This window comes from Bos indicus x Bos taurus, chromosome 16 (assembly GCF_003369695.1).
Source record: "Bos indicus x Bos taurus breed Angus x Brahman F1 hybrid chromosome 16, Bos_hybrid_MaternalHap_v2.0, whole genome shotgun sequence".
In the NCBI taxonomy this organism is placed as follows: Eukaryota; Metazoa; Chordata; class Mammalia; order Artiodactyla; family Bovidae; genus Bos; species Bos indicus x Bos taurus.
The window spans coordinates 6,216,575-6,244,412 of NC_040091.1; the positions used below are offsets into that span (position 1 = coordinate 6,216,575).

Genomic DNA, 27,838 nt, shown 5'->3' on the forward strand with positions numbered 1-27,838 from the left:
ATGGATGTGAGAGTTGGACTATAAAGAAAGCTGAGGACCAAAGAATTGATGCTTTTGAACTGTGGTATTGGAGAAGACTCTTAAGTATCCCTTAGACTGCAAGCAGATACTAAAAGAAATCAATCCTGAATATTCTTTGGAAGGACTGATGCTGAAGCTGAAACTCCAGTACTTTGGCCACCTGATGCCAAGAACTGACTCCTTGAAAAAGACCCTGATATTGTGAAAGATTGAAGGTAGGAGAAGGGATAACAGAGGATGAGGTGGTTGGATGACATCACTGACTCGATGGACATGAGTTTGAGCCAGGTCCGGGAGTTGGTGATGGACAAGGAAGCTTGGCGTGCTGCAGTCCATGGGGTCACAAAAAGTCAGACACTACTGAGCAACTGAACTGAAATGAACTGATGTCTTCTTTGTAGAATTGTCTGTTTAGGCCTTCTGCCCACTTTTTGATTGGGTTGTTTTTTTCTCATATTGAACTGTATGAGCTGCTTGTGTATTCTGGAGATTAACCCTTTGTCTCATTTGCCCTGTTTGCTATTATCTTCTCCCATTCTGACGGTTGTCTTTTCATCCTGTTTATAGTTTCCTGCACTATGCAAAAGCTTTTATGTTTAATTAGGTGCTATTTATTTATTTTTGCTTTTGTTTTCAATACTCTAGGAGGGGGATCATGGAGGATCTTGCTGTGATTTATATCAAAGAGTGTTCCTAGTTTTATATAAATAAAAAAATGTACAGTAAATACACATTTTATTTTCATTCTCAAATGGTGCAAATCAAGATGGCAATGGATGCAGATGATAATATTCAGGAAAATTGGGCTTCCATAACATTTATAGTGGTTATTGAGTGATTTATTTTAGCTTTCCATTTCCTCTATCTAATCATTTTCAAAATGAGAAGAATATATATTTGCTTAATGTAAGATATTGTCAAATTATTATAGATTTTAAACAAATGAGCCTGGGGTCATTTTTAACACTGGAATGGATAGACAGTAACTATATAAACTGTTAATATATTATAGACATAATACAGAAATCAGCAGAAGTTTTCCTTCTTGTAAATTAAATTTATAACTAGAGAAAATCAATAAAAATTGACAATATTTCAATACAAGAAAAAGCATTTTAATTGCCAAGACCATAACCCATACTCTTTTTCTTTCTTGCAAGCATTACTCTACTTCTCAAGTCACATCCTCATGAGAGAAGACCTATTATAGTTTATATAAGGCTCTGATAAAACATTTTTTAAATTGGCATGCCTTACTTAGGTAAGTGTGATACATGCACGTGCATGCACACAGTTGTTGTTGTTATTCAGTGGCTAACTTGTGTCTGACCCTTTGTGACCCCATGAATTATAGCATGCCAGGCTCCTCTGTCCTCCACTATCTCCAGAAGTTTGCTCAGATTCATGACCATTGAGTTGGTGATGCCATCTAACCAGTTCATCCTCTGTTGTCCCCTTCTCCTCCTGCCTTCAATCTTTCCCAGCATCAGGGTCTTTTCCAATAGTCAGCTCTTCACATTGGGTGGCCAAAGTGTCAGAGCTTCAACTTTCATCTTTCCAATGAGTATTCAGGGTTGATTTCCTTTAGGATTGACTGGTTTGAACTCCTTGAAGTCCAAGGAACTCCTCTCAAGAGTCTTCTCCAGCACTGCAGTTAGAGGGCATCAATTCTTCTGCACTCAGCCTTCTTTGTGGTCCAACTCTCACATCTGTACATGAATATTGGAAAAACCATATACAGACTGCCATAGAAATATATATATATATACACATCACAATTTTCCCATGCTAGAATTAAAAAATCTAGACAATTATTCAACAAGATTATTGACTGATTTTGTCTTTCTCTACTTCATCTTACTTTCCTTTCTTGCTTTCTATCATTCAGCAGACTTTGTTTTGAGGTCCATACTATATACCACGTACTGTTCTGCATGCTGACAAGATCCACAAGGTCTTACCCTTATAGTGAAAGTCGCTCAGCCGTGTCTGACTCTTTGCAACCCCATGGACTATACAGTCCATGGAATTCTCTAGGCCACAATACTGGAGTGGTAGCCATTCCCTTCTCCAGAGGATCATCCCAACCCAGGGATCAAACCCATGTCTCCCACATTGCAAGCAGATTCTTTACCAGCTGAGCCACAAGGGAAGCCCAAGAATACTGGAGTGGGTAGCCTATCCCTTCTCCAGTGGATCTTCCCGACCCAGGAATCGAACTGGGGTCTCCTGCATTGCAGGCGTATTCTTTACCAACTGAGCTATAAGGGAAGCACTTACAGAGCTCATATGAATTGCCGTGGGACTGGAGACCAGGAAAGCACAAACACAAAGAGCATCTTTGCATAGTGTGATTATAGAAGTCTTCTCTGACAAAGTGATAATGAAGTTATGATGCAGCCGTGGTGAGAAGGGGGGAAACAAGAGTTCAGGGAAAACAAACAAGTGAGAAAGAAGGAAATAGGTTGGAGCATAGTGGCTCAGCAGGACTTGGACTGGGCAACTTTATAATTTTATTTTAATTTAGATTACCAACTGATAAACAGAGATACCTAATAGTTATTTATCATAAATCTTCTTTCTCAGCTATTTTGGGGAGAACATGCACTTTGGAGTCAGAAAATCAAGGTTTGGAGTCTTGGCCTTGGACCTTCTACCTGGGTGATACCATATGAGCCTAAGTTTTCCCATCTTTGAAAACTGGACAAAGTTATTTGGTTTTCATAATTACTGTGAATCCCCTATATAATGTCAGACACATAACAGTTACACTGCAGCTATTAGTTTCTTAGCATTTTTGTTTCCATGCTTGAAGAATGACAAGAATGTGACTTAATCCATTCACTTAGGCAGCTTCTCGTTCACTCACTAGAAGGTTGTTGACCACCCACTAATTGACAAGATTGTGGAAAAGACAAAATCATAGTCACCATTATTGTTTTGGAAGGTTTGGAGATGACAGGCTCAGGGTAAAAGGAAGACCGAGACAGGGGGCTTCTCTGATCTGTCTGTGAACTGGATTTGGGACACTATAACATAAGGATTGGAAGAACCAGGATGAGAGCAGGAGTTTTCCAAACCTACTGGAGATAATTTTTCCCTGCAGAAATGTTTATGTTTCATAGGTAGAAGCCTCATGTGGGTGTGATTCCTGGATTATTGTAGGAGAAGATGCTTCAAAGATATTTAAACACATTTGATACTTAATACCTAATTTAACTCTGTCTTCTTCCTCCAAAAATTCAAAGGAAGAGACTTTAGAAACAGGTAAAGGGAGATGATATGGGCTGTCATTGAGTGATGCTGAATAACATGTGTGTTTAGGGAAAGCTTTGAGAAAAGGGACAGAAGCATAGAGGAAACTCAGAGGACACTGCTATTAAAATAATAATAAAATGCTATAGCCATATATTACCTTAATGTAAGGTGCAAATACACACTCTGCTTCTCGAATAGATTTTTAGAATGGCAAAAGCCACTGGAAGTGGTGGGTAAATCACATTAATTACTGGAATATCTTCATAAATCTCCAAATGGCCTTCCTCTAAACTACCTATCTCTGTTTTTCAGGTGGAATTGGTGAGTCACTGGTGATATTCTGCCTTTTAATTTTCTCTCCACTGGTTCCTCTTTTCAGTGTTGCTGAAATAAAAATGATTCTGTCATGTGGCTGGACATGCTTAGAATATAGGACAGGTTTTGTTACAGTTTTCTTCCTGTAGATAGAATCTATTTTAGCTTGAATTAAGGGTCACCGAATAAAATCAATCAAGAAAATAGAGAGATACCTGTCTCTGAATTCCCTTCTGTCTACCTTCTACCTCTGCAGCCCATCTGCTCCCGCGGGTACCGTACGGGCTCAGTGTCTGCCCTGCTGTCACCTCCTAGTACCTTGAGCCAGGTGCAGTTATCTCTCTGGAGGATGCTTCTTGATTTCACATCTCTGGATAAAAATCTGTTCCTGGTATTCAGACCCATAGATTCAAACCTTCTTGACTTCTCCCTTTTGCAGATGGCTTAGAGTGAACTTATTTTCTCACTCAGACCTATTTCTGTATTCCCGTCTCACCTAAGAATAATACTCTTCACCTACTTACTCATCCTGGAAGCCCAGAAACTATCATTGATTCTTCACTCCCCATTAACTTTCACAATCTCTCAACTATCTGATCCTGCCAAGACCATCTTCTTAATTTTCTACAAAGCTGTCTTCTACATTCCATCCGCACTGTAATTATTTCAGACAATCAGTATATCTTTCTGACATACTGAATGGCTCATCAATGGTCTCCATTCTTCCCTTCCTGTCCTCCCCACCACTCAATCATCTTCACTGCTAACCATGGTGGTCTTTCCAAACATGAACTGGGTTCATGTTTGGAAAATTCCTTAAAAATCCTCAAAAGGTTCAGCATTGTCTACAAGTTAAAACCCACACGTATGGCAAGGCATGCCAAGCCCCTCCAAATGATAAATGAAGGCAGCTCCTGGCTGCCGGTCTTCCTGCCAATTTTTCTCCCTTCTCTCTGTCCCCTCCCGACCTAAATATACACCCTGAACTCAAACCACATGAAGCTTTTGCATTTGCTGGAATCTGCTATCGCTTTCTCATATCCATTATCTGTACCTGTGTAGTTAGTGATGCTCTCATTTGCTTTTAAAATTCTTTAGTGTAAATGTCATCTCCTCCAGAAAGCCTTCCTGATTTTTCCAAAGCAGAATGAGATGTCTCTCTGTGCTCCTCAGCAACACACTGACAGTGACAATTACTAGTGTTGCCATATTCTAGTGTACCTATTGGATGGCCTTCTCCTGCCCCCTTAGACTATGAGAAGTTTAATTCGTAGTGATGACTTCATGAATCTTTGTTAAAAAAATTAACTGAACACATCTTTCTATTTTACATTGAAATGCTGCTATGTAACTTAATGATGCTGAATAGATGTGGATTATCCCGCCTTCTTTTTGCCTACACAGATGAAGGATCTATGAAGTAGGAAGCCTAACATATATAAAGTTATTTTTTTCTATTCAAAATTTATTTTCAAACAACTTTTATAGGCCTTGGTAGACATAATCACTGGCAGTTTTAAAAATGTTCTCATAAAAATAACACACGTAATGTGCATATATTTTTGGGTAAAAAACCCCAACATATTCTATACTTCCAACCATGCTTATTATTCACAAGATAATTATCAAGAAATTGCTTTTTGTAAGCAAAATCCTTTTCCACTCATTATCTTAACTCTTCACTCACTCTTCAATCATTCTTCACTCTACTCTCATTTATTTTTATATTTAAATATTAATATAATTAATGTACTGGAAATCAAAGACCTAAGAAAAATACCTTTTCTGTATTGAAAAAGGAAGAAATTAGAAGATATTCTGAAATCTGTTTCTGGAAAGAGTAGGAAATTAATCTTCTCCCTAATTATCAGTCTAGGCATGGTCTACTCCATCACTATTGTAATTCAGAAGAGTTGTGGTGAGTGTTCTCTTAGTATTATGAGACCAAATTAGTCTATTGCTCTCATATACACTAGATTTTTATTTGATCACCTAAGATTACCAGCGAGGAAGTTGCAAAATTGTACAGAACCAAGTTAAAATTGTTTCTAAAAATCGACTCTCATGTCATGGTAAAATGAAAGCTTTCACACACACACACACACACACACAACACACACACACAGAAAGAGTCTATAAAATAGGAGATTAAAAGAGCACATTGAAATAAAGGAAACCAAGATAAAAACAGTGAAAGAGGAAAGTATGTTTTAACAACAGGAAATGGCATGACTCGGCATGAAAAAAAGAGTAAAAAGTATAGAAAGACAGCTGGGAGAGCTAAAAGTAAAAATTAATGACAAAAAATGAAAAGTCTGCCTTCAGAAAACTGAAAAAAATTAAGTTTCAAGGCCCAAATATTGCTAAATTTTAAGATTATCAGGATAGTATTTGTTATACTGCATCATTCTTTTAATTTTCTTAAATTCAGAAAGATAAGATTCTTCACTGGTGACAATTGTAAGGCACATATTGATCTCCACTTGCTTTGACACAGTAGGGTCCTTTGTACCCTTTGTATCCTTGACAGCTGGGCTATGACACTACTAGCGGAGCAAGTTTTTATTTATTCCTTTTCTTTTTTTCTTTCTACCTGAGGTACTTGTTCCCTCTTAATATGTTTCCTGGGTACTTGGAAACCAAATAATTCAAACTGTCATAAGGGTGAGGGTGCACAGCTTTCTTTTAATTCAAATGCTGCCACTTTACTCTCTAATCTGTAACATGACAAGAATCCAACACTAAACAGCTATTTTTTCCTTTATTTTAGTGCCTTGCTTCTGAATTGGTTACTGATACATAAGTACTTCAGATTTCTGCCCTTGTATATAAAAGCAGACTATAATAATATAAATAAAAATATAAATACTAGCCTGGAACAGTAAAAACAAAAAAGTAAACTTCACAAAGCTATCTTTATAGCAGATGATAAGGTCCAAAATATAAAACAGATATTCTCTCCCCAGCCCCAGCCCATCCCACCTAAACTAACAATGTACCAATTCACCTTTCTCATTTGGCAAAGTGGTGGCAACACACACACACACACACACACACACACACACACACACACACACAACAAAAGCAAACCATAAACACATAACTTTGGAGCTAAAGCCAAAGTGAAAAAAAAAAAAAGATTAACTTCCTAGGTTTAGGAGCTTTTAATGCATCTCAACAGTATGTGTTGAGATGTTACTCATTTTGAAGGCACTGTGCTAGAAAGATAAGCCACAGGAAGGGGGATAAGATGCAGAAACATGCACAGTTAATCACACAGCTGGCCAGAATATAATAAGAACTCCAAGCAAAACACTCACAGAGGGTATGAAGGGTTCAAAGGAAGAAGGTATCTTAGCCAACTGGAAGCATCAGGAAATCTAATAGAGGATATGTCATTTGAGGTGGGTCTGGAAGAATGGGTAGGATCTGGAAGATAGAGACATCTATTTCCACTGATTCTTAAGATTTAGGTAGGTGCTCATTCGATTTTCTCTGCTTCTACATTTTGACTTCTTATTGAATTTCTAACTTTCTGTATTTAACCCTCCACTCCATGACCTCACTGAAAATTTAATCATACCAAATTAATCACTGACTCCTGAATGAACCAAACATTTTAAACTATCATTTTGCATGAACTCATAGGATTCTCCCTGCTCCACTGCTTTCTTCTCTTTCCTCGAGTAAGTTGCAAAGTAACATAAAAGACTTGGTTCATTTTCTGTCTTGACCCTTCCGTGCATGAAAAAGTGTGTTATCTCATAGGTATTTCCAAAACCTGTATGTTGCTGGATTACTGTGTCTCATGTTGTATCACTTCATTTATAAGCTTGATCCTCCAAGCAAACGATGAGATCCCTGAGGCCACTGGCCGTGACACAATCTTCTCTGTACCCTCAGGCCCGTTTCTCTCAGAGGAAGAGTAGTTGGTGTCCGAATGTACATACCCTGATGGAATCGGTGTTTGCTAGAAGAGCAACATAGGCATGTTCTCATAAGCTGCGGTCCATTCTGAAAAGTAGGCTGTGGAACCTCGGGTTCACCCTTCCTCTGCCCGCGTGGACCACTGAGCAAGGCGAAGGCCACATGGAAGCCCACAGCACCACACTCTTGCCCTAGTATGCCATCCTCCACGCATTCTAATGCCAGCATCTAAACACTTCTAAACACTTCTCTGCAGCGGCCTAAAGTGGCCCTTATTCGTTCCTTTCCAGGATCAGGGAAAACACCTCCCCGGCTTTCAGTCTGTGAGAAAAAAAAAAAAAAAAAAGACTAGGACTTTCCTGAAGCTGGGAGCGGGGATTCCCTCTCCAGGAACGTGCCATTTCCACGCTGCCTACCTGGCTGAAGGCGGCCAAAGACGAGGAGCCGGGTGACCTGGGGACATTCGACGCACGCGGGTCCCCCTCCTCCGGAGGGGGGGATTTCAGCCCGGGAACCCACTAATTAGGCTCGCCCCCATTGCTCGTCCCCCGGCACCTCCGTCACCGTTATGCTAACGAGGGGCGTCTCATTGGCGGGGCCGCCGCGGCGGCCCCGCCCACGGGGAGAGCCCTTGCGCTGCGCCGGGACCCCCAACCCCAGGGCCCCCGGCGCCTGCGCGGCCGTGCGGGGCGTCCGCCTGCGGGAACCTGCTGCAAGCTGGGCTAGCCTCCGAGGAGGGTCGCGCCTGCAGCCGGGCAGGACGGGCTTTCACCCTCGCGCTGTGCGCACGCCCACCCCTCTCCTCTCTTTCTAGGCACCGCGCGTCTTTTCTCTTTTTTTTCGGGCGAAGTAACTTTTGCATTCCCGCCTCCCCCGAGTCCTGGCGACCAGAGGCGGCGCCCAGCCTGGGGGCGGTTCCTTGGCATCGTCGGTCCTTGTCAGAGCCAGACTTTTGCTCCTGGGCTGGGTTTGCATCATCCCCATCACACCCTCCGGAGGAGAGGAGCCGGCCCTTTCGGCCTCAGCTTCCGGCTGGGCGCAGACCCCCATCCCCCTCCAAGGCCCCTTCCCTTGCTGCGGTCCCCCTTCCCGCCGCCTCCTTTGACGAAGTCCTCTCCCCCCCACTCGGCAGTATTTTCTTTCGCTCGCCCTCCTTGCCTCCTCCATTCGTTGTCTCACGTTTCCCACTCTTTGAGGAAGGATGGTTGATCTGGAGAGCGAAGTGCCCCCTCTGCCTCCCAGGTACAGGTTTCGGGATTTGCTGCTCGGGGACCAAGGATGGCAGAACGACGACAGGTGAGTGGTGTGCTGCAGTGTGGCTCCGGAGATACAGCTGGAAAAGGGAGGGATAGGGAGGCCGAAAGGCTAAAAGGAGGGAGACGAGGAAAGGGAGCCAGAGCTTGGGGGAGGGAGGGAGAGGGACTCTGACGTGTCTCTCCATTTTGACTATAGGGCAACTGGTGTAGGCAAGGAACTCCTTTTCACTTTCGGACCCCTGCAATGTATTTATTGCATGTATTTGGTGCTTATTCTTTTGTCTATCTGTGCTTTCCCAGGGTGTGGATGAGGCTGGTGTGAGAGGTATAGTATGTCCAAATGGCACGCAGCATCACTGCCGATCAGTTTTCATATTTTCCCCTTGGTTGTTGTTAATCAAATTCGAAAATGCATCCGAGTTGATTGAAAAAGCACACCTGATTAGGTGTCCACCTACCACTGGGAAATTTTTAAACATTTGGAGACGCAGGTAGACAGTTGGTTTCAATATGTAACAGGTAGTTAGTGAAAATGACAGCGTTTGCAATTGGAAAAACTCACTTTGAACGGGTAACCATGATTATTATTCATAATGTGTTCGTATAGCATGATCCAACCTTCTCATAAATAATGTATTTAACCTAAATAGTATATATGTCACAAAATTAAAACATAATTTTCAAAACTAGAGTGTTATTAGCAACATATTGCTCATGTGTTTTATCTGTAGCATCACTGCTTTGCCTCGTTAAACTTTTGGAATTACTCTTGTTATGTCTTATTATTATTTTTTAAAAAGCACATTTTATGTTTCATTGAATTTGGTATTTTCTGAAATAGTCATTTAGGTATCACATGCCACATTTCCTTGTTTTAAAATAATACGTGTATACTAACTAGACTTTCAACTCAACTGAAATGTTTCATTAAACTTCAGTTTGGTATTGCTGTTCTGTATTAATTACATAAAAACCCCATTATTGGCCCCATTCAGAATTTCCTTGTTCAACCACTGGGAAATACCTTCCTCCCATCTCAGCTCCCAATACAAACCCACACTACACACAGGGGATTTTATCTGGGGCATCAATTGTGGCCTTCTTCTTTGGTCTCATATTAGTAATTTAAAGGGATATAGATGTTTTGAAGATGATATTTCAGTTCAATCTCTTTAGGCAAAAATGTATACATTGATAAAAATTAAAGAATTCATACCAGTATGCTTGGTAAGTAAGGTGTTCTGGTTGACTAAAGATGAAGAAAAGAATATTTAAACAATTTCAGTGCTAATTGACATTTAGATACACTATTTTAACTTAGCTCACTGGCTCATCATAGAGATTGGATCTATATTTGTTACTTCAGGACATCAGGATCATCATGTATTAATTGAATAGAAATCCTCATTGCAAAAATGTGAGTTGGGCAGAGTACATAGAGGACATATTTCAGACTGGTGGTGGTAGACTTGTTTGTTTTTTAAACATCGTATCTAAGATAATAATTGCTTATGGGGTTGCCCTTACTTTTCTAGGGATGCTGAAGATATTTAGTTAATTTTGGTTAGTTGAATGCATCCTAAATGAGTCATTGCCATGTTAAAAAATGTTTTGCACTTTTAAAATCCCTTTTATAATATAAATTTATACTAGCCCAAGTTTAACTCTAAAATTTGTCCGTATTTACTAATAAAGTATTGTTACCAAACTAAACTTGGGTCCACTTGCCTGTGCAGTAAAGCCAATCTACTGACAATGCTTTGTGGTGAAGGCAAAAGAAAAAGTGAAGTTGCTGAGTCGTGTCCAACTCTTTGCAACGCCGTGGACTGTAGCCTGCCAGGCTCCTCTGTCCATGGGATTTTCCAGGCAAGAATATTGGAGTGGGTTGCCATTTCCTTCTCCAGGGGCAACTACCTGACCTAGGGATGGAACCGAGTCTCCCGCAGTGCAGGCAGACTCTTTATCATCTGAGCCACCAGGGAAGCCCTGGCAAGTGCAGCCTTTATTGCTGAGCCACCAGGGAAGCCCTGGCAAGTGCAGCCTTTATTTCAGGGCACCAAGCAAGGAGTCCAGGTAGCTGGTTCTAGAAATGCCTAAACTTCCCAATAGCTTTCAGGGAGATGTTTTTAAAGACAGAATGTGGAGGAGGTGCAGTTGTGCAGTGTGTACAACTCCTGGACATTCTTTTGATTGGTTGGTGATGAGGTAATCAGGAGTCTACATGTTCAACTTTCTGGTTCTAAACCAGCTTGGGGTCTACCAGGTTGTGGACAGCAGGAAGTTAACTTCTTCCACCTAGTGGGGGTCTTAGTGTCTGCAGAACAGCCTAAAGATTAGGGCTCAGAATGTTTTGATGGCTGTTGGGGTCCTTGACTTTGTTTAATGGCTGACATATTCTTATTTTGTTTTACTTGACTGTTTTCCTTTCTTTCTGCCATTTCCCCATTTCCCCAATTAAATTTATTCTTTGGAACTCAGCCTCGGAGGCTAAAGTTTTCTATAGACGAGGGGCAGGCAGAGGACATGGTGGGGGGAAATCTGTCTTGGGAACTCCCCATAGGGTCCTATTTGGTTACAGTATTAACATTTTAAACATTGTTCATTCACATTTAAAGGTAATTTTGTGCCTCCATGAAAACTTACTGTTTAATTTTGGTTTTGTTTGTTGTCCGTCTTTGAAGACAAGATCCTTTGATTAATAGGGAGGACCCAGATTTCAGTGCTGTGTTTATTTATTCACTACCTGAGTGGCCTTAGGCAAGTCATTCAGCTGTTACAGATTTCAGTAATTTTATTTCTGTAAGATATTCCTGTAAAACTAGCAGTTTACACTGAGTACTTAGCTAGTGCTATATGTTAGCTATCCTATAAGTTATATGTGTATGTGTGTGTGTAACATACATGTAAAGACATATGTATAAGTTAACTTACGATAGTTATTATTTCATTCAATTCTCTGATAGTCCTTGAATTATAGATAATTATTTTAAGGACTAGGAAACTCAGTTTCTGGGAAATTAAATACTTGTTATGGTGATATACCTTACAAGTGTAAAGATGACACTTGGGTTCAGTCCTTTGTGACTCAAATTACTTAGGAAGCTCCTAATTTCCCTCTACCTAATTAAATTTCAATTTATAAGAATAATTTTATGGAATCTAGCATAGGTGAGGTGCTCTTCATTGCATTCCCTTCTTAATCCACGAGTCTAAGTTTGCAAGTGAAGTCATCTCTTTTGCCTTTAGTGTGGTCACAAATTTTTCTTTGCCATTAAGTGTGAGTAGCAATGCTGTTCTCAGTTATCTTCGTGGGCTCAATTCCTACAGAGAAAAGGAGAAAGCACTCTTTAATCTGGGAATAAGTAGACAGTTCTGCCAACAGATGCATTTAGTGCTCTGCCCATATTTTCTGGATATTTTCTAGGAACACCCTCTGCCTGATATTTTTTGTTTGTTTCCTCTTGGCCTTACGTGCACACCCGGCCCTCTTGGAGAGCAAGTCAGAAGTACCACTGAGTAAATACAGATTTGTTAGATAAATACTGTAGCCTTCTAGTTCCTTGGTTGGGACCACTCTGGCTTATATTCTTTATACTGTGTCCTATGGGACCCCACTCTAATTGGTATGGGGGGGTAACTGGCTTGATATTGTGAGCTTTATTAGCTTTCTTCCCTCTCTCCCTAACTGGTATTTTCTGGATCATTTCCCAAGTAAACTACTTACACTTCCATCCTTATCTCAAGGTCTGCTTCTGGTGGAATCTGCATCAAGATGGATATATTCCCGATCTAGAGGCACATTCTAGAAATGATGGGGGAGAATTAGAGGAGAGGAAAGTAGAGCTCTTCATTTTAAGAATTTTAAGTTCAATCTTAATAAGATATGGTGGATTGGCACGTAAAAATGAGTGAGGCATATCACTGATGCATGAAGAGGTAATGTTAAAGAGGAAATACTGGTGAGTCTGTCATAATACAGAAGTGTATATTCCACACTATAGATTTTCTGTAAACTAACCACAGATAATTCACTTATATTTATATTTTACCACCTTTTGGTAGGGAAACAGATACATGTAAAACACATGTAATATGAATGTATATGCATAATGTATATGTAATAGATCTGTATTCTATGTGAAAGTGAAGTCGCTCAGTCCTGTCTGACTCTTTGTGACCCCCATGGACTGTAGCCTATTAGGCTCCTCCGACCATGGGATTTTCCAGGCAAGAGTACTGGAGTGGGTTGCCATTTCCTTCTCCAGGGGATCTTCCCAACCCAGGGATCGAACCCGGGTCTCCCACATTGTAGGCAGATGCTTTACCATCTAAGCCACCAGGGAAGTAATTCTATGTGAAATATATGGAATACTTATGTAATATACACATCAATGGATCATTGTGTAAATCTTATCCTCTAATGCTCATGTTCAGTTGTGTCCGACTCTTTGTGACCCCATGGACTGTAGCCTACCCGGCTCCTCTATCCATGGGATTTCCAAGGCAAGAATACTGGAGTAGGGTTGCCTTTTCTTTCTCCAAGGGACCTTCCATGCGAAATGCCATGCTGGATGAAGCACAGTCTGGAATCAAGATTACAGGAAAAAAAATCAATAACCTTGGCTATTCAAATGACAGCACCCTTATGGCAGAAAATTAAGAGGAACTAAAAAGCCTCTTCAGAGAAGGCAATGGCACCCCACTCCAGTAGTTTTGCCTGGAAAATCCCAAGGATGGAGGATCCTGGTGGGCTGCAGTCCATGGGGTCGCTAAGAGTTGGACACAACTGAGCTGAAGTGAAAGCTCACTTTCACTTTTCACTTTTCACTTTCATGCATTGGAAAAGGAAATGGCAACCCACTCCAGTGTTCTTACCTAGAGAATCCCAGGGGGGGACGGGGAAGCATGGTGGGCTGCCGTCTATGGGGTCGCACAGAGTCGGACACAACTGAAGTGACTTAGCAGTAGCAGCAGCAAAAAGCCTCTTGATGAAACTGAGAGGAGAGTGAAAAAGTTGGCTTAAAACTCAACATTCAGAAAACTAAGATCATGGCATCTGGTCCAAACACTTCATGGAAAATAGATGGGGAAACAATGGAAACACTGACAGACTTTATTTTCTTGGGCTCCAAAGTCACTGCAGATGAAATTTCACATAGCCATGAAATTAAAAGACACTTGCTCCTTGGAAGAAAAGCTATGAAAAGCCTAGACAGCGTATTAAAAAGCAGAGATATTACTTTACCGACAATGGTCTGTCTAGTCAAAGCTATGGATTTTCCAGTATTCACGTATGGATGTGAGAGCTGGACCATAAAGAAGGCTGAGCACCAAAGAATTGATGCTTTTGAACTGTGGTGTTGGAGGAAACTCTTGAGCGTCCCTTGGACTGCAAAGAGATGAAACCAGTCAATCCTAAAGAAAATCAGTCTTGAATATTCATTGGAAGGACTGATGCTGAAGTTGAAACTCCAATACTTTGGCCACCTGATGTGAAGAGCTGACTCATTGGAAAAGACCTTGATGCTGGAAAGATTGAAAGCAGGAGGAGAAAGGGACGACAGAAGATGAGATGGCTGGATGGCATCACTGACTCAATGGACATGAGTTTGAGTGAGCTCTGGGAGTTGGTGATGGACAGGGAAGCCTGGTGTCCTGCTGTCCATGGTGTCATAAAGAGTCAGACATGACTGAGTGACTGAACTGAACTGAGCAGTCTTTTATCCAGTCAGCTAATGTTTGAATGCATGCTACCTCTCAGGGCCTCGTGAAGTTAGGCTTTGGGAAGAACATAAGAAAGGATGTGAAAACAGGGCTTCATCAGGGAGGAGTTCACAGATATAATTTTAAGTGAATTTCTGCCAAGATGTTGACAGTATTGCTTATGTTATGATGATGTCCTTACATAATTTCTATTTTGAAAATGTCAAGAAGAGCATCCACCATTTGTAAGTAGTATATTCAGTGTTTGCTTGAGAATAAAGTAGCTAAAATCACTAGAGATGGCTCAAAGTCTTCTATATACTTTAAATCTAATATTTAGACTACTTAATATCATCAAAGTTACTCTGTAATTGAAACCAATATGAGTAGAGACTGAAAATTTAATTGATCTTCTGTGGGGACCATTCTGTAATACATAAAATTGTAGGGTTAAAAATACATTTTTTCCCTGTTTTAAGATTTATAAAATCATAAAGATTTAGAATATTCTCTTGCAGTTAAAGATTGGTAAATTTCAGGTCTTAAATGTCTTCCGACAGTTTAGACGAGCCATTCTCATCCTTCATCATGACTTAGTAATTTTAAAGTTTGGAACACAATGCACTAGATGTGGATAAATTATCACAAGTGTAGATAAATTGCTGTTAATGGACAATTCTCAGTTGCAGTCATATGGGAGTAGGCCATTTAATTAACATTATTCTAGAGTTCAGATATTTGGTCAGGTGTTGCAACTCAAGTAATTTTAAGTGTATCATTCATATTTTATAGTTGACATTCACACATAATGCAAACAAGTCACCTAATGCATTGTGGTAATTGAAAATATAAAAGAACTTGAACAAAAAGTACAGTTCAATCAATTAATAGTTAAGAGGTATTTATAAAATGGAGAGAATGTTGGATAGCTTTTGGAGTATAGGTAAGTTTATATATCATACAATGTAAATATGTGACTTTATTTTTTGTTGTTATTTTTTCTTTGTATTTTTTTTTTAGTTTTCTATAAAAAAAATTATTTTCTGTGACTTTACATAATCAAATTAATTGGGGTAATGGTTTTGGATTGGCACATGGCAAATTTATATGTTATCAATTTTATCTCCCTTATTAAATTATGTATTGTTTTGAAAGTATCCATTTAATGTAAAGTTTTTATTCCAAATGTTTATATTCAGGTCAGTAATACACTTTTTAAAATATTTTGTGCTATTAAAAATAATTAAATTTTAATTTTACTGTTTAATTAATTATCCAGTTATCTGTATATTGTCTATACATAGTGGAACCAACCATGCATATGCAATATCTATAAAAATGATTTCAGCATTTATTATTCAAGAGTCCACATAGTTCTATATCTGTTAGAGCTGTTGTATTAAGAGAAATCTCTGAATAAGGCAATAAAAATATTACCTGCTACTGATATAGGTAACGGTGCAAAAATTGACTTTACACACACACATATTGTGTGTGTAAACCCACTGCAGAATTCTTGCTTGACATCACAGAAACAGAGAAGCCTGGTGGGCTACAGTCCATGGGGTCCCAAAGGAGTCAGACAAAACTGAGCAACTAACACTGGCCTTTTTTTTTTTAAAGATAAATAATATAAATGAAAATTTATTGTGGTCTTCAATATTGGTACAAAATAAACATTAAATTAATAATATGCTTAGCCATAATCTGTACCTTTAGGTTAATACTGAATGTGATACTTCTGGGGTTTCCAGTCATGCTCTTGTTCATATGTTTATATATTATTTTGTCATTGATGGTTCATCTGTTTTTATTAGTGTATTTGTGTATTGCTGATGTTGTCTTACTTATGTGTTGTGCTTGTCTCAATTGCCTTTAGAAACTGAAACAAAAATAAATATTTTTTACAGTGATATTTCACCAGTTCCTTTGTATATTTATACTATGAAATTAAATAATGGTGACCTTTTCTGAGCAATATTTGATACTTTTGATCAAGAGTTTTTTCAATCAAGATATTTTTAAATTAACGTTTTTCCTAAGTCTTAAGTTGCTAATTTAAAATTTCTCTATAAAAGAATCAAAACAATAGGTAATGATCCAGAAGAACAGTTACTTTTACTCTTTGACAGTTTTTGACTAGATATGGAATTTTTAAAATAGGTCTTGGGATCTTAATAATCAGATAGTAATCAGATTGCAATTTAAGAGAAAATTATTTAGAGAATAGTGAGAAGAAAGGTGCATATATAGCACTGAGAAAATCTCAGCCTCAGTACAAATTCAAACTGGTTGTATGCAGTCATAAAAACTACAATCCAAACAAAGTTGGGGGACTTGCAGTCCCCTTCACACTGAGTGTACCGCCCAGGTAGAATAGATAAAGATAAACTGAACTACAGACTTCTTTCTGATAGTCATGGGGGTGGTATGTAAGGTTTTTAATGTTGTAAGCAAATGAACCAAACGTTATGAAGAAGCAAATTATAAAGCCTACCTTAGATATATATTTTACCCTTGCATTTCTATAAAATATAGAATGTTGTTAATCTGTCATTTAATATAATCCATATTAAATATACCTAATACACACTTATAAATAATGATTATTGTGTGTCAATTCTCATTGACATAGAAACTGAGAAATTTGCCACATATTGCAATCATGAGCTTTATTCTACCAACCAAATTACATTATTAGCTTTCTTTTGCCTAAGGCGATCATTAATACTGATAACATTTCTAAGTTATGCATTATGTCACTGTTGTTTTGTTATACGCTTGTGTATTGCAGAACAGAAACTGTGGTTCCTTAGGAGCTGAGGGTCCCTTGTATTCTCTACCATCTCTCACCCAAAGCCTTGTTCATGTACAGTTGGCCTCATCATTTGTCCCAGCATCTGGGTGCTGCATGACCTCGAGCCACTGTGATATTTGATTGCATATCTGTCATATACAAGGGAGACCACATATGTGTTTCCAGCAGATAAATAGAAGCTCAGACATTGTGAAGGCAAGAAAGCACTCTGAGAATGGCATTGGTTCCTTATGTCTGGTCATCTGGAAGCAGAAGAGTGAACACAAAATTTCTGACCTTGTTTTCTTAATAACCAGAACTAGATTCTCTTAAGGAGAATATGAGTTGTAGTACAGTTTCAAGGGAAGGAGGAAGCACTGCTCTTTGAAAAGTAAATTATTTATGTAGATGAATTCAGTGTATCCCTGGTAGGTTTACTTGTCTGCTTTGGTTGGAAAGCGGGGATGGGATTGGAGTTGGGGAGGGGATTCCATAGAGGCTGAAAAGTTCACATACCCTGAAAGGAGTAGAGGGGATGTACTTCTAGGGCTCAAGAAAGAGCATTTGCAGAAAAGCAAGACCAGGGAAGTGAGATTTCTCTCCCCAATTTTTTCTTGGATCAATCATATTGATCGTTGTCATTTTCTTTTTTTTTCTTCCGTGACAAATAGAAGCAGTGAGGGAAAAACAGACAGAAAAACCTAGGCTGAGAAACCTGGCTGGTCCATAGGGCACTGTTGACTGGCAGCGAGTCCCTTTCCTGTTCAGATTCATTACTGGGCCTGTCTTTGGATTGTGCTTCAGCTCTCTTGCTCAGTATGCTCAGTCACGTACAACTCTTTTGTGACCCCATGGGCTGTAGCCCAGGCTCCTTTGTCCATAGGATTCCCCAGAAAAGAATACTGGAGTTGGTTGCCATTTCCTCCTCTTGGGGATCTTCCTGACCCAGGGATGGAACCTGCAGCTTCTGTGTCTCCTGCATTAGCAGGCGGATTCTTTACTGCTCCACCATCTGGGAAGCCCTTTAGCTCTCTTAGCACTACTGCGATGATGCCCCGGCTTTAAAGATTAAGAATCATTTCTCTCTGTGTGCATCTTCCTGGAACTCAGAGTTTTATTACTTCTTCTTTTCACATTGCCCAAGTCTGTGTGAGAATAGGAGCTTGCACACAAAGCCAGAAACCTCTGAATCTAAGGACTAAAGGGCAGCTTGTTCTTGGCTGCCTTGCATTGCACCTTGCACAGAAACAGAATGATGAACTGCTATATCTGGGGCATCCTTAACTCATCTTGTAAAGTACCGTGTGAAGAGGGATAAAAGCAAATTGACACATTTTAACCTCATTCAACTCCCTGTGGGAAGACTTGAAGATTGTCCACATGTTGCAGACAACCTGGGACAGAAGGACCAAATGTGTGGTTTAATAATGGACAGCCTGTGGTGTCAGGTCTGTCAAAAGTGAAAATGCCAGTCCATGCTCTCAGAATCGGATCTGGTGATTAGTAAGCTGCACAAGCTGGTCAACAGGGACAGTGATGACTTTAGTCACTGCTGCACCATGTGGTGATGACACTGGCCAATTATAGATGAAAGCTTTCAGTGTTATGTTTCTATTTCTTGTCTATCTCTCTACAAGAGTTCCTGTGCTATGCCACCTGTTTCCCCTGAAAATACAGAAGATGAAATGAAAACTGATGATGATATGAAGAGGGTGTAGAACACCACACATTGTTCTAAGCATGTGTATTATTTCACTGAATCTTCACACCAGCTCTGAGGAATCTGGTTGTCTTCCCCTTCTTACAGATGAATGTCCCGAGGTACAGAAATTCATGCCTTGTTCCCAGTTACATAACCCTAAGAGCTAGAACCAGAATCTAATTAATCTGCCTACCCACTATGTTTACAACTAAACAAATGTGGTTTAATGCTGTGAAATAACAGACAGAACAAAATGCAAACAAATGTGAATACTTTGGAAGGTAGAAAAATCACAGACCATCTGCATCCCTTTAGTCCAGCATCACTTGAGTAACTCAACAGGAAAGTTACAGAATTTTTGAAACTGATGATATTTTCTGGGAGGAAATAATTTCCCCCACTCCATATAGAGTACTGTTCTTTTCACAATCTGAAGAAAGTGGATTGAAGTAGGGAATTAGTGAAACAATCAAGGCAGAGATTTATTTATTTAAATATTTATTGCTGTTTTTATTAAAGATAGGCTAGAGGTAATTGATTGGGGAAGGAAATGGCAATCCACTCCAGTATTCTTGCCTGGGAAATAACATGGCCAGAGGAACCTGCTGGGCTATAGTCTGTGGGGTCACAAGAAGTTGGACACGACTTAGTAATTGAGTATGCATGGGCAACCTCAGAGAAGGAAATAGCAACCCACTCCAGTGTTCTTGCCTGGAGAATTCCATGGACGGAGGAGCCTGGCAGGCTACAAGTCCATGGGGTCTCAGAGAGTCAGCAGGACTATGCGACTATCACTCATGCATGGGTAAAGGTAATTGACATCCCAGGAGTCACAACAGTTCACAACAACTACCTTTCTTTTTATACGGCTAGGTTTTTTGTTTTGTTTTTAAATATTTCTTATGTAACTTTGGGATTTTCTACTATACTTTTACTCCCTAAGATATTGGTACCTACCTGAAATTAATTTTTCTCAGCCATCTTGCTGATGCTCATGGAAACCCTCTTGTGAGATGTTATGATGTCTAAATGTGGTGATGTGAAATTACTTAATGGAGGCCTTAATATGGAGGCGTACCTATTAGTATGTTTCACCTGTTTTAAAAAAAATTGCAGTGATCCACATAAACACCTGCAATATCATAAATAGAAAAACAGAGCTGAAGGAAAACGCCATAAAGGGGCAAAAATGAATCCAGTATAGAGTCGGTACACAGTAAGAATTCCATGATTCTCTAAGTAGCTACTGGAGATGGACAACAGAGTTAGCAAGAGCAAAAGACATCATCAGTCACATAAGATGAGAAATAAACCTGCAGCTCAGGAGGAATACAGCTTGTCTTGGTGTTCAAATTGAAAGGACATTGTTCCCAGGGATCTTGCCTGGTGTACAGTGTCCTCACCCACTCTTCTGTCATAAAAGAATAGCAGATTTCACAAGACTTTTGTGATATTCTCACTGCCAGGTGCTGATATAACTAGAAAGAATTATTCATTTCAAGCACATCTACAGGACACACATAAGTGTATTTCAGGACAAAAAAAAGAAACACTCCATGTTACTGATGGGTTACAGTCTTTCATGTGATCATCCTTAAAAAGTTTAAATATAGATAGATATATAAATGGCTTTGATTCAGAATTAAGAATGAAGTGAGTTTAGAGCTGTATTCTTTGTTGTGAACCTGAAGGATAAATGTAATCAGTAGAGCCTGGGATCAGTTACTGAATGTAGAATCTATAAGGATTCTAACCAAAACACAAGCCTGAATTGTAGTTATTCTCACCTGCTCAGAAATGTTAGATTAATTTATTTTCCTTTCCCACAAATACCTAAAGTATATATTATATAATTTAATATTATGTTAAGACTTTGTAAATATCCTGAATTTAATTATTCATATAGCCCTTTCTTATCTTCATACACATAGAGATATATGTTAAATGCATAGTTTTTACAGCAGACTTCTGGTTGCTAAGTAATTGATAAAAATAGCCTCAAACTAGAATATTTTTTCAGTTTATCCACCATCACCAATATCATTATAATCCTCCAGAATTCTCCATTTCAAAACTTCACAGTAGTTTTGTATTGTCTTTTCAACTTGCTTCTTTTAAGTTAGTTTTTGATCTCTATCCTTTTTTGGTAGGATTTCATTCTTTCTTATTTAAATTAATGTAACTCTTGTTAGCACACTTCATTGTTGCAAGCCTTTCCACTTCATTGTTGCAAGCCTTTCCCTTGCACCCTACCTCCAATAATCTCTATGGCCCACTCAAGTCTCATTCAACTCAAGCGTTTTCATCACAATCTTCTTAACACACTTTTAACATAATATTCATGTCACTGATGCTTATTATGTGAAATTTAAACTGCTCAGCCTAGTATTCAATATTCCTGACTAACTGACTCCTCAGTTTTTTTTTTTCCTGAGAATACATTTTTATGTTTTCAAAGTGCAGGTACAATTTTTTTTAAATAAATCAATTTATTTAAACTAAAACAAACAATTCACCCATTTCTCCCACTTCTTATCTGAGCCCCTGGCAACCAGCAGTCTGTTTTTTCTATCTGTGAGCTTTTTCATTTTTAAAATTTATATATATATTTTTTAGATTCCACATATAAGAGAGATCATATGGTATTTGTCTCTCTCTGTCTTATTTCACATAGCATAATGCCCTTGAGGTCCATTTGTGTTGTTACAAATGAAGATTTCATTCTCTCTCTTTTTTAATGGGTGAAATACATATATATTACACACACACACACACACACACACGGCAGAATTTATTTATTACATTCATCCATCAGTGGAGTCTTAGATTGTTTCTGTATGTTACCTACTATAAATATTGATATGAACATAGGGTTGCATATATCCCTTTGAGTTCATATTTTCATTTTTTTCAGATAAATACTCGAAAGTGGAGTTTCTGGATCACATTATAGTTCTATTTTTAATTCTTTGAAGAACTTTGTAGTGTTTTCCATGAGGAACTGCATCAATTTACATTCTCAGCAGTGCAGGAGGGTGCCCTTTTCTTCACAACCTCTGCAACAGTTGTTATATTGTTCTTTTTGTTCATAGTAGCCATTCTGATAGGTATGAAATGATATCTCAGTGTGGCTTTGATTTACATTTTCTTGATGACTAATGATACTGAGACTTTTTTCACTGGCCGGTTGATTGTCTGTCTTTTTGAAAAAAAAAGTATATTTGGATTTTCTGCCCATTTATTAATTGGATTGCTTGCTTTTTTGCTCTTGAGTTGTATGTGTATGTGTGCTTAGTCACTTAGTTGTGGACTAGGTAGACTGTAGCCCACCAGGGTCCTCTGTCCATGATGTATCCCAGACAAGAATACTGAACTGGATTGACATTTCCTACTCCAGGAGATCTCAACCCAGAGATCAAACCTGTTTCTCTGGCATCTCCTGCATTAGCATGTGGATTTTCTACCACTGTTCCACCTGGGAAGCCCATTGAACTGTGTAAGTTCTTTATATATTTTGGATATCAGTCCCTTATGAGATTTATCAATTGCATATATTTTCTTTCATTAAGTAAGCAGCCTTTTCACTTTGTTGATGGTTTCCTCTTCTGTGTAGAAGCTTTCTAGTTTTAAGTAGTTCCATCTGTTTACTTTTGCTTTTGTGGCCTTTCATTTTGGTCTCAGATTAAAATGATCACCAAGGCCTGTGTGAGGGACCTTACTGCCTGTGTTTTCTTCTAGGAGTTTTATAGTTTCAGGTGTTACTTTCAAGTCTTTAATCCACAGTTAATTTTTTGCATGGTGTAAGATCATTGTCCAGTTTAATTCTTTTGTGTGTAGCTGTCCAATTTTCCCAGCACAATTTATTGAAGAGACTGTCCTTGCCCTAATTGTATATTCTCTCCTCCTTTGTTGTAAATTAATTGACCAAATATGCATGGGCTTATTTTTGGGTTCTCTATTCTGTTCTGATCAAGTGTCTGTTTTTGTACTAATACCATACTGTTTTGATTATTATAGCTTTGTAATATATTTTGACACCAGAGAGCATGTTGCCTCCAGCTTTGTTTTCCCTTCTCAAGATTGATTTGACTATTTGGGTTCTTTTATGATTCCATTAAAATTTTAGGTTTCTATGAAGAATGCCACTGGAATATTGATATGGATTGTACTGAATCTCTAGATTACCTTGAGTACTGTGGACATTTTACCAATATTAATTCTCTCAATCCATGAGTACATAATACCTTCTTTAATTTTCCCAAAACAGCTTTTTGAAATTTAGTCACTGTGGTTATTCACAGAAATAACTCCCCACCTCCCTTGCCAATATACAGTTCATTGCTCTTTCTGGTATCACACCATGATCTGAGACTGTTCAGCATCTCTTCCTTTTCTCATCATCCCTTACTTCATGATTGGGCCCAGAACTGAACACAGAGCCAGAGTTACTAATTAAACCTTTGAAATCACTCAGGCTACTCAATATATTTTGCATATCATTATGTGGTTTTATAATTACTTGTATGTTATTTTAGGTATAACATACAACTTTCTAGGGAAAAAGTCATGTCGTCAATTTATTTGAGGTCTTTCTACATTGTTTAGCATATATGGTTTACACAAAGCCTCCAAGAATTTTAATTTTGTAATATAAGGAAGATATTTTTAAAAGAAAAAGTCACAGCTATGAATATATATATGTGCATCACATACATACATATATACATTATTATAATAAAAGTGCAAGATCATTTCAGTTTGAAATGTTTTTCCACTTGGATGTAAAATATTTTTTTAAAGCCCCTTCTAAACCTAGGTATGTAGCTTAAATCATTTGACTTGAAAAATACCATTCCCATTTCTAATTTAATATTCACGAGGAGCTTTCCTATGGAAATGGCAAAGCAGAATGTATCTCAGTCCATAATTCATACAGTGACAGTTCAAATGACTGTTAAAGTGAATTCTGAATTTTACGTACAGGGCCATTCAGTGAAAGCCATCAGTCTGCTTGACAGTCAACAGCTGTTTCAGTGTCCAAGAGACTGGTGGAGGTGTTGAAAAGAGCACATAGGTAGTGGTACTAACTCTTACATAATTGGGATGAACAGAAGGAATTCTTTTTGGTCTTAAATCCTATAAAAAAATTTTTTTTTCTTCTTATTGAGAAACAGTGCTTATAATAGTTGAGTATGTTTAATTTTTCAGTGTTAGTGTGAATAGAATGATTTTCAAGAGGAATAAAAAAAATATGTGAAATATATCAGTGACAGCTATCTAAACACGGTCCAATTCTTTGAATAGAAAAAGGCACATTATTCCTAAACATGTATATGCCTATTATTATTCTATTTACTGAGTCAAATCCTTAACTGGTGTTTCTGTCCAATGGAATGAACACATTTGATTTCACTTCAGTCTCCTTTTTAGTATCAGAAAGAAGCTGGTAATACATCTCTCTACCACATGTTAAGTAGGAGAGAAACAAACTCTAGTCATTTACAAAAATATATAATTAAATGTGCTTCAAAAAAGGACTAATTAAAATGTTCATTATAAAGATGCTCTTACTTGCTGATTCTGTTCCTCCTGCTACATATTCCAAGTAATATGTCCTTTTAGTAAACCCATGTAATGAAGTCAAGGGAAGTTCCTCTGTGCATCCTAATTTATGCTCACATTGAACTTATTCCTGCTAGCATGTGCATTAGGATGATAAGAAGTGCTTGAAAGATATGGTCCCATCTTTATCACACCCTTGAACTTGTGTTGGAAGACATAAGACTTGCAAAACAATTCAGATAAAGTAGAACACTGTATAAAGTAGCAGTCACCAACCTTTTTGGCACCAGGGACAGGTTTTGTGAAAGACAGTTTTTCCACAGATTGGTGGTGGTGGGGAGGGGAAATGATTTCAGGATGATTCAAGCACAGTAGGGTTGATGCTCCTATGAGAATATAATGCTGCTACTGATCTGACAGAAGGTGGAACTCAGGCGGTAATGCAAGCAATGGGGAGCAGCTTTAAATACGGTAAAGTTTCTCTTTCTGGCCCACCACTCACCTGCTGCTCTGTTGTGGCCTGGGTCCTAACTGGCTGTGGACTGGTGGCCTGGGGGGCTGGCGATGCCTGGTATGAGATATGGGAGTATTAGAAAAAGCTTTCTGCAGAGTTTTAGAAAGCAAGTAAATTTTTATGTTAAGATTCACGTATTAGACATCAAGTGGTAACAGCTAGTACAAATGGTGGATCTTCCATGGGGCATGTTCTAGGAAAAGATGCAATAAGTAAACTGGTTTGGACATAATATAGTATACTTGTGGATCAATAATGGATATCAATAGTTTGGGGAAAGACCATAGGAGCATTTATATTGCCAAGTGGAAGAGTGTGATTTTTTTTTTTTTCCTATAGACTGTGGGGAATTGTTGAAAGGCTTCAAATAAATAAGTGGCTTTATCAAATGTGTAGTTTTAGAAACTACAGAGAGAGTAGAGAAGTTCATCAGACTACTTTAATGAGCTAAAAGAGAACAAGCAATGATGATGAAAATGTACTCCCTCCAAAATCCAATAAGAAACTTTGGAAGTGTCATTATCAAATGTGAACATGGATTGTGGTGAATATCAATGTTGTGAAATAAGAGGAAATATTAAAAGAGGGTCAATTTCAGTTAGTATTTGTCGTGTTTATGCAATGCAATTTTATATCATTCATTAGGGTTATAAATTCTAGGGGACAAAATCTCTAGAGTCTAATTACACCTTGCAAAACATCCAAGAAAATTGCTACTTAATATACTCATTTTCTTTATTGATAAAATTGCATTCATCTCAACAAGCAGTACATAATTCCTGACCATGAATTGTGGTCTGTGCTAAGTCCCTGAAAACAAAGTAAAAGGTGTTGTGCTAAGTCACTTTAGTCGTGTCCAACTCTTTGTGACCCCATGGACTACAGCCCATCAGGCTCTTCTGTCCATGGGGTTCTCCAGGCAAGAGTACTGGAGTGTGTTGCCATTTCCTTCTCCAAAAAAGTGTTCAGTTCAGTTCAGTTCAGTCGCTCAGTTGTGTCAGACTCTTTGCGGCCCCATGAACTGCAGCACGCCAGGCCTTCCTGTCCATCACCAACTCCTGGAGTTGACTCAAACCCATGTCCACTGAGTTGGTGATGCCATCCAGCCATCTCATCCTCTCTTGTCCCTTCCTCCTCCTGCCCTCAATCTTTCACAGCATCAGAGTCTTTTCCAATGAATCAGCTCTTCACATCAGGTGGCCAAAGTATTGGAGTTTCAGCTTCAACATCAGTGCTTCCAATGAACACCCAGGACTGATCTCCTTTAGGATGGACTGGTTGGATCTCCTTGCAGCCCAAGGGACTTTCAAGAGTCTTCTCCAACACCACAGTTCAAAAGCATCAATTCTTCAGTGCTCAGCTTTCTTTATAGTCCAACTCTCACATCCATACGTGACCAGTGGAAAAACCATAGCCTTGACTAGACGAAACTTTGTTGGCAAAGTAATGTCTCTGCTTTTTAATATGCTGTCTAGTTTGGTTATAACTTTCCTTCCAAGGAGTAAGCATCTTTTAATTTCATGGCTGCAATCACAATCTTCAGTGATTTTGGAGCCCAAAAAATAAAGTCAGCCACTGTTTCCCCATCTATTTGCCATGAAGTGATGGGACAGGATGCCATGATCTTAGTTTTCTGAATGTTGAGCTTTAAGCCAACTTTTTCACTCTCCTCTTTCACTTTCATCAAGAGGCTCTTTAGTTCTTCACATTCTGCCATAAGGATGGTGTCATCTGCATATCTGAGGTTACTGATATTTCTCCTGGCAATCTTAATTCCAGCTTGGGCTTCATCCAGCCCAGGCTTCATCCAGCCCAGCATATCTCATGATGTACTCTACATATAAGTTAAATAATCAGGGTGACAATATACAGCCTCAGTGTACTCCTTTTCCTATTTGAAACCAGTCTGTTGTTCCATGTCCAGTTCTAATTGTTGCTTCCTGACCTGCATACAAGTTTCTCAAGAGGTAGGTCAGGTGGTCTGGTATTCCCATCTCTTTCAGGATTTTCCACAATTTATTGTGATCCACACAGTCAAAGGCTTTGGCAAAGTCAATAAAGCAGAAATAGATGTTTTTCTGGAACTCTCTTGCTTTTTTGATGATCCAGCGGATATTGGCAATTTTATCTCTGGTTCCTCTGCCTTTTCTAAAACCAGCTTAAACATTTGGAAGTTCATGGTTCATGTCTTGCTGAAGGCTGGCTTGGAGACTTTTAAGCATTACCTTACTAGCGTGTGAGATGAGTGCAATAGTGCGCTAGTTTGAGCATTCTTTGGCATTGCCTTTCTTTGAGATTGGAATGAAAACTGACCTTTTCCAATCCTGTGGCCCCTGCTGAGTTTTCCAAATTTGCTGGTATATTGAGTGCAGCATTTTCACAGCATCATCTTCCAGGATTTGAAATAGCTCAACTGGAATTCCATCACCTCCACTAGCTTTGTTCCTAGTGATGCTTCCTAAGGCCTTCTTGACTTCCCATTCCAGGATGTCTGGCTCTAGGTGAGTGATCACACCATCATGATTATCTGGGTCATGAAGATCTTTTTTTGTACAGTTCCTCTGTGTATTCTTGCCACCTCTTCTTAATATCTTCTGCTTCTGTTAGGCCCCTACCATTTCTTTCCTTTACTGAGCCCATCTTTGCATGAAATCTTCCCTTGGTATCTCTAATTTTCTGAAGAGATCTCTGGTCTTTTCCATTCTATTGTTTTCCTCAATTTCTTTGCACTGGTCACAGAAGAAGGCTTTCTCATCTCTCCTTGCTATTCTTTGGAACTCTGC

The 27,838-nt window shown here is 38.8% G+C and overlaps 1 protein-coding gene and 1 long non-coding RNA gene across 11 annotated transcripts in view; one reads left to right on the top strand and one right to left on the bottom strand.

The window, feature by feature from the left end:
- Positions 1–1,691: 1,691 nt before the first annotated feature.
- LOC113906372 lies at positions 1,692–8,101 on the bottom strand. The gene is made up of 3 exons (XR_003514859.1): positions 7,938–8,101; positions 7,545–7,842; positions 1,692–1,730 (listed from the first exon to the last, which is right to left on the bottom strand). It is a non-coding gene; the product is annotated as an uncharacterized LOC113906372 (long non-coding RNA).
- Positions 8,102–8,233: 132 nt separating this feature from the next.
- The window catches only part of KCNT2 (potassium sodium-activated channel subfamily T member 2), a 433,505-nt gene continuing 413,900 nt past the window's right edge, over positions 8,234–27,838 (top strand). For all 10 annotated transcript variants that reach the window (XM_027564397.1, XM_027564399.1, XM_027564402.1 and 7 more), the window contains exon 1: positions 8,234–8,817. In XM_027564397.1, coding sequence (XP_027420198.1) covers positions 8,723–8,817 — 95 coding nt within the window. In that variant the 5' untranslated portion in view covers positions 8,234–8,722. The remainder of the gene's footprint in view (positions 8,818–27,838) is intronic.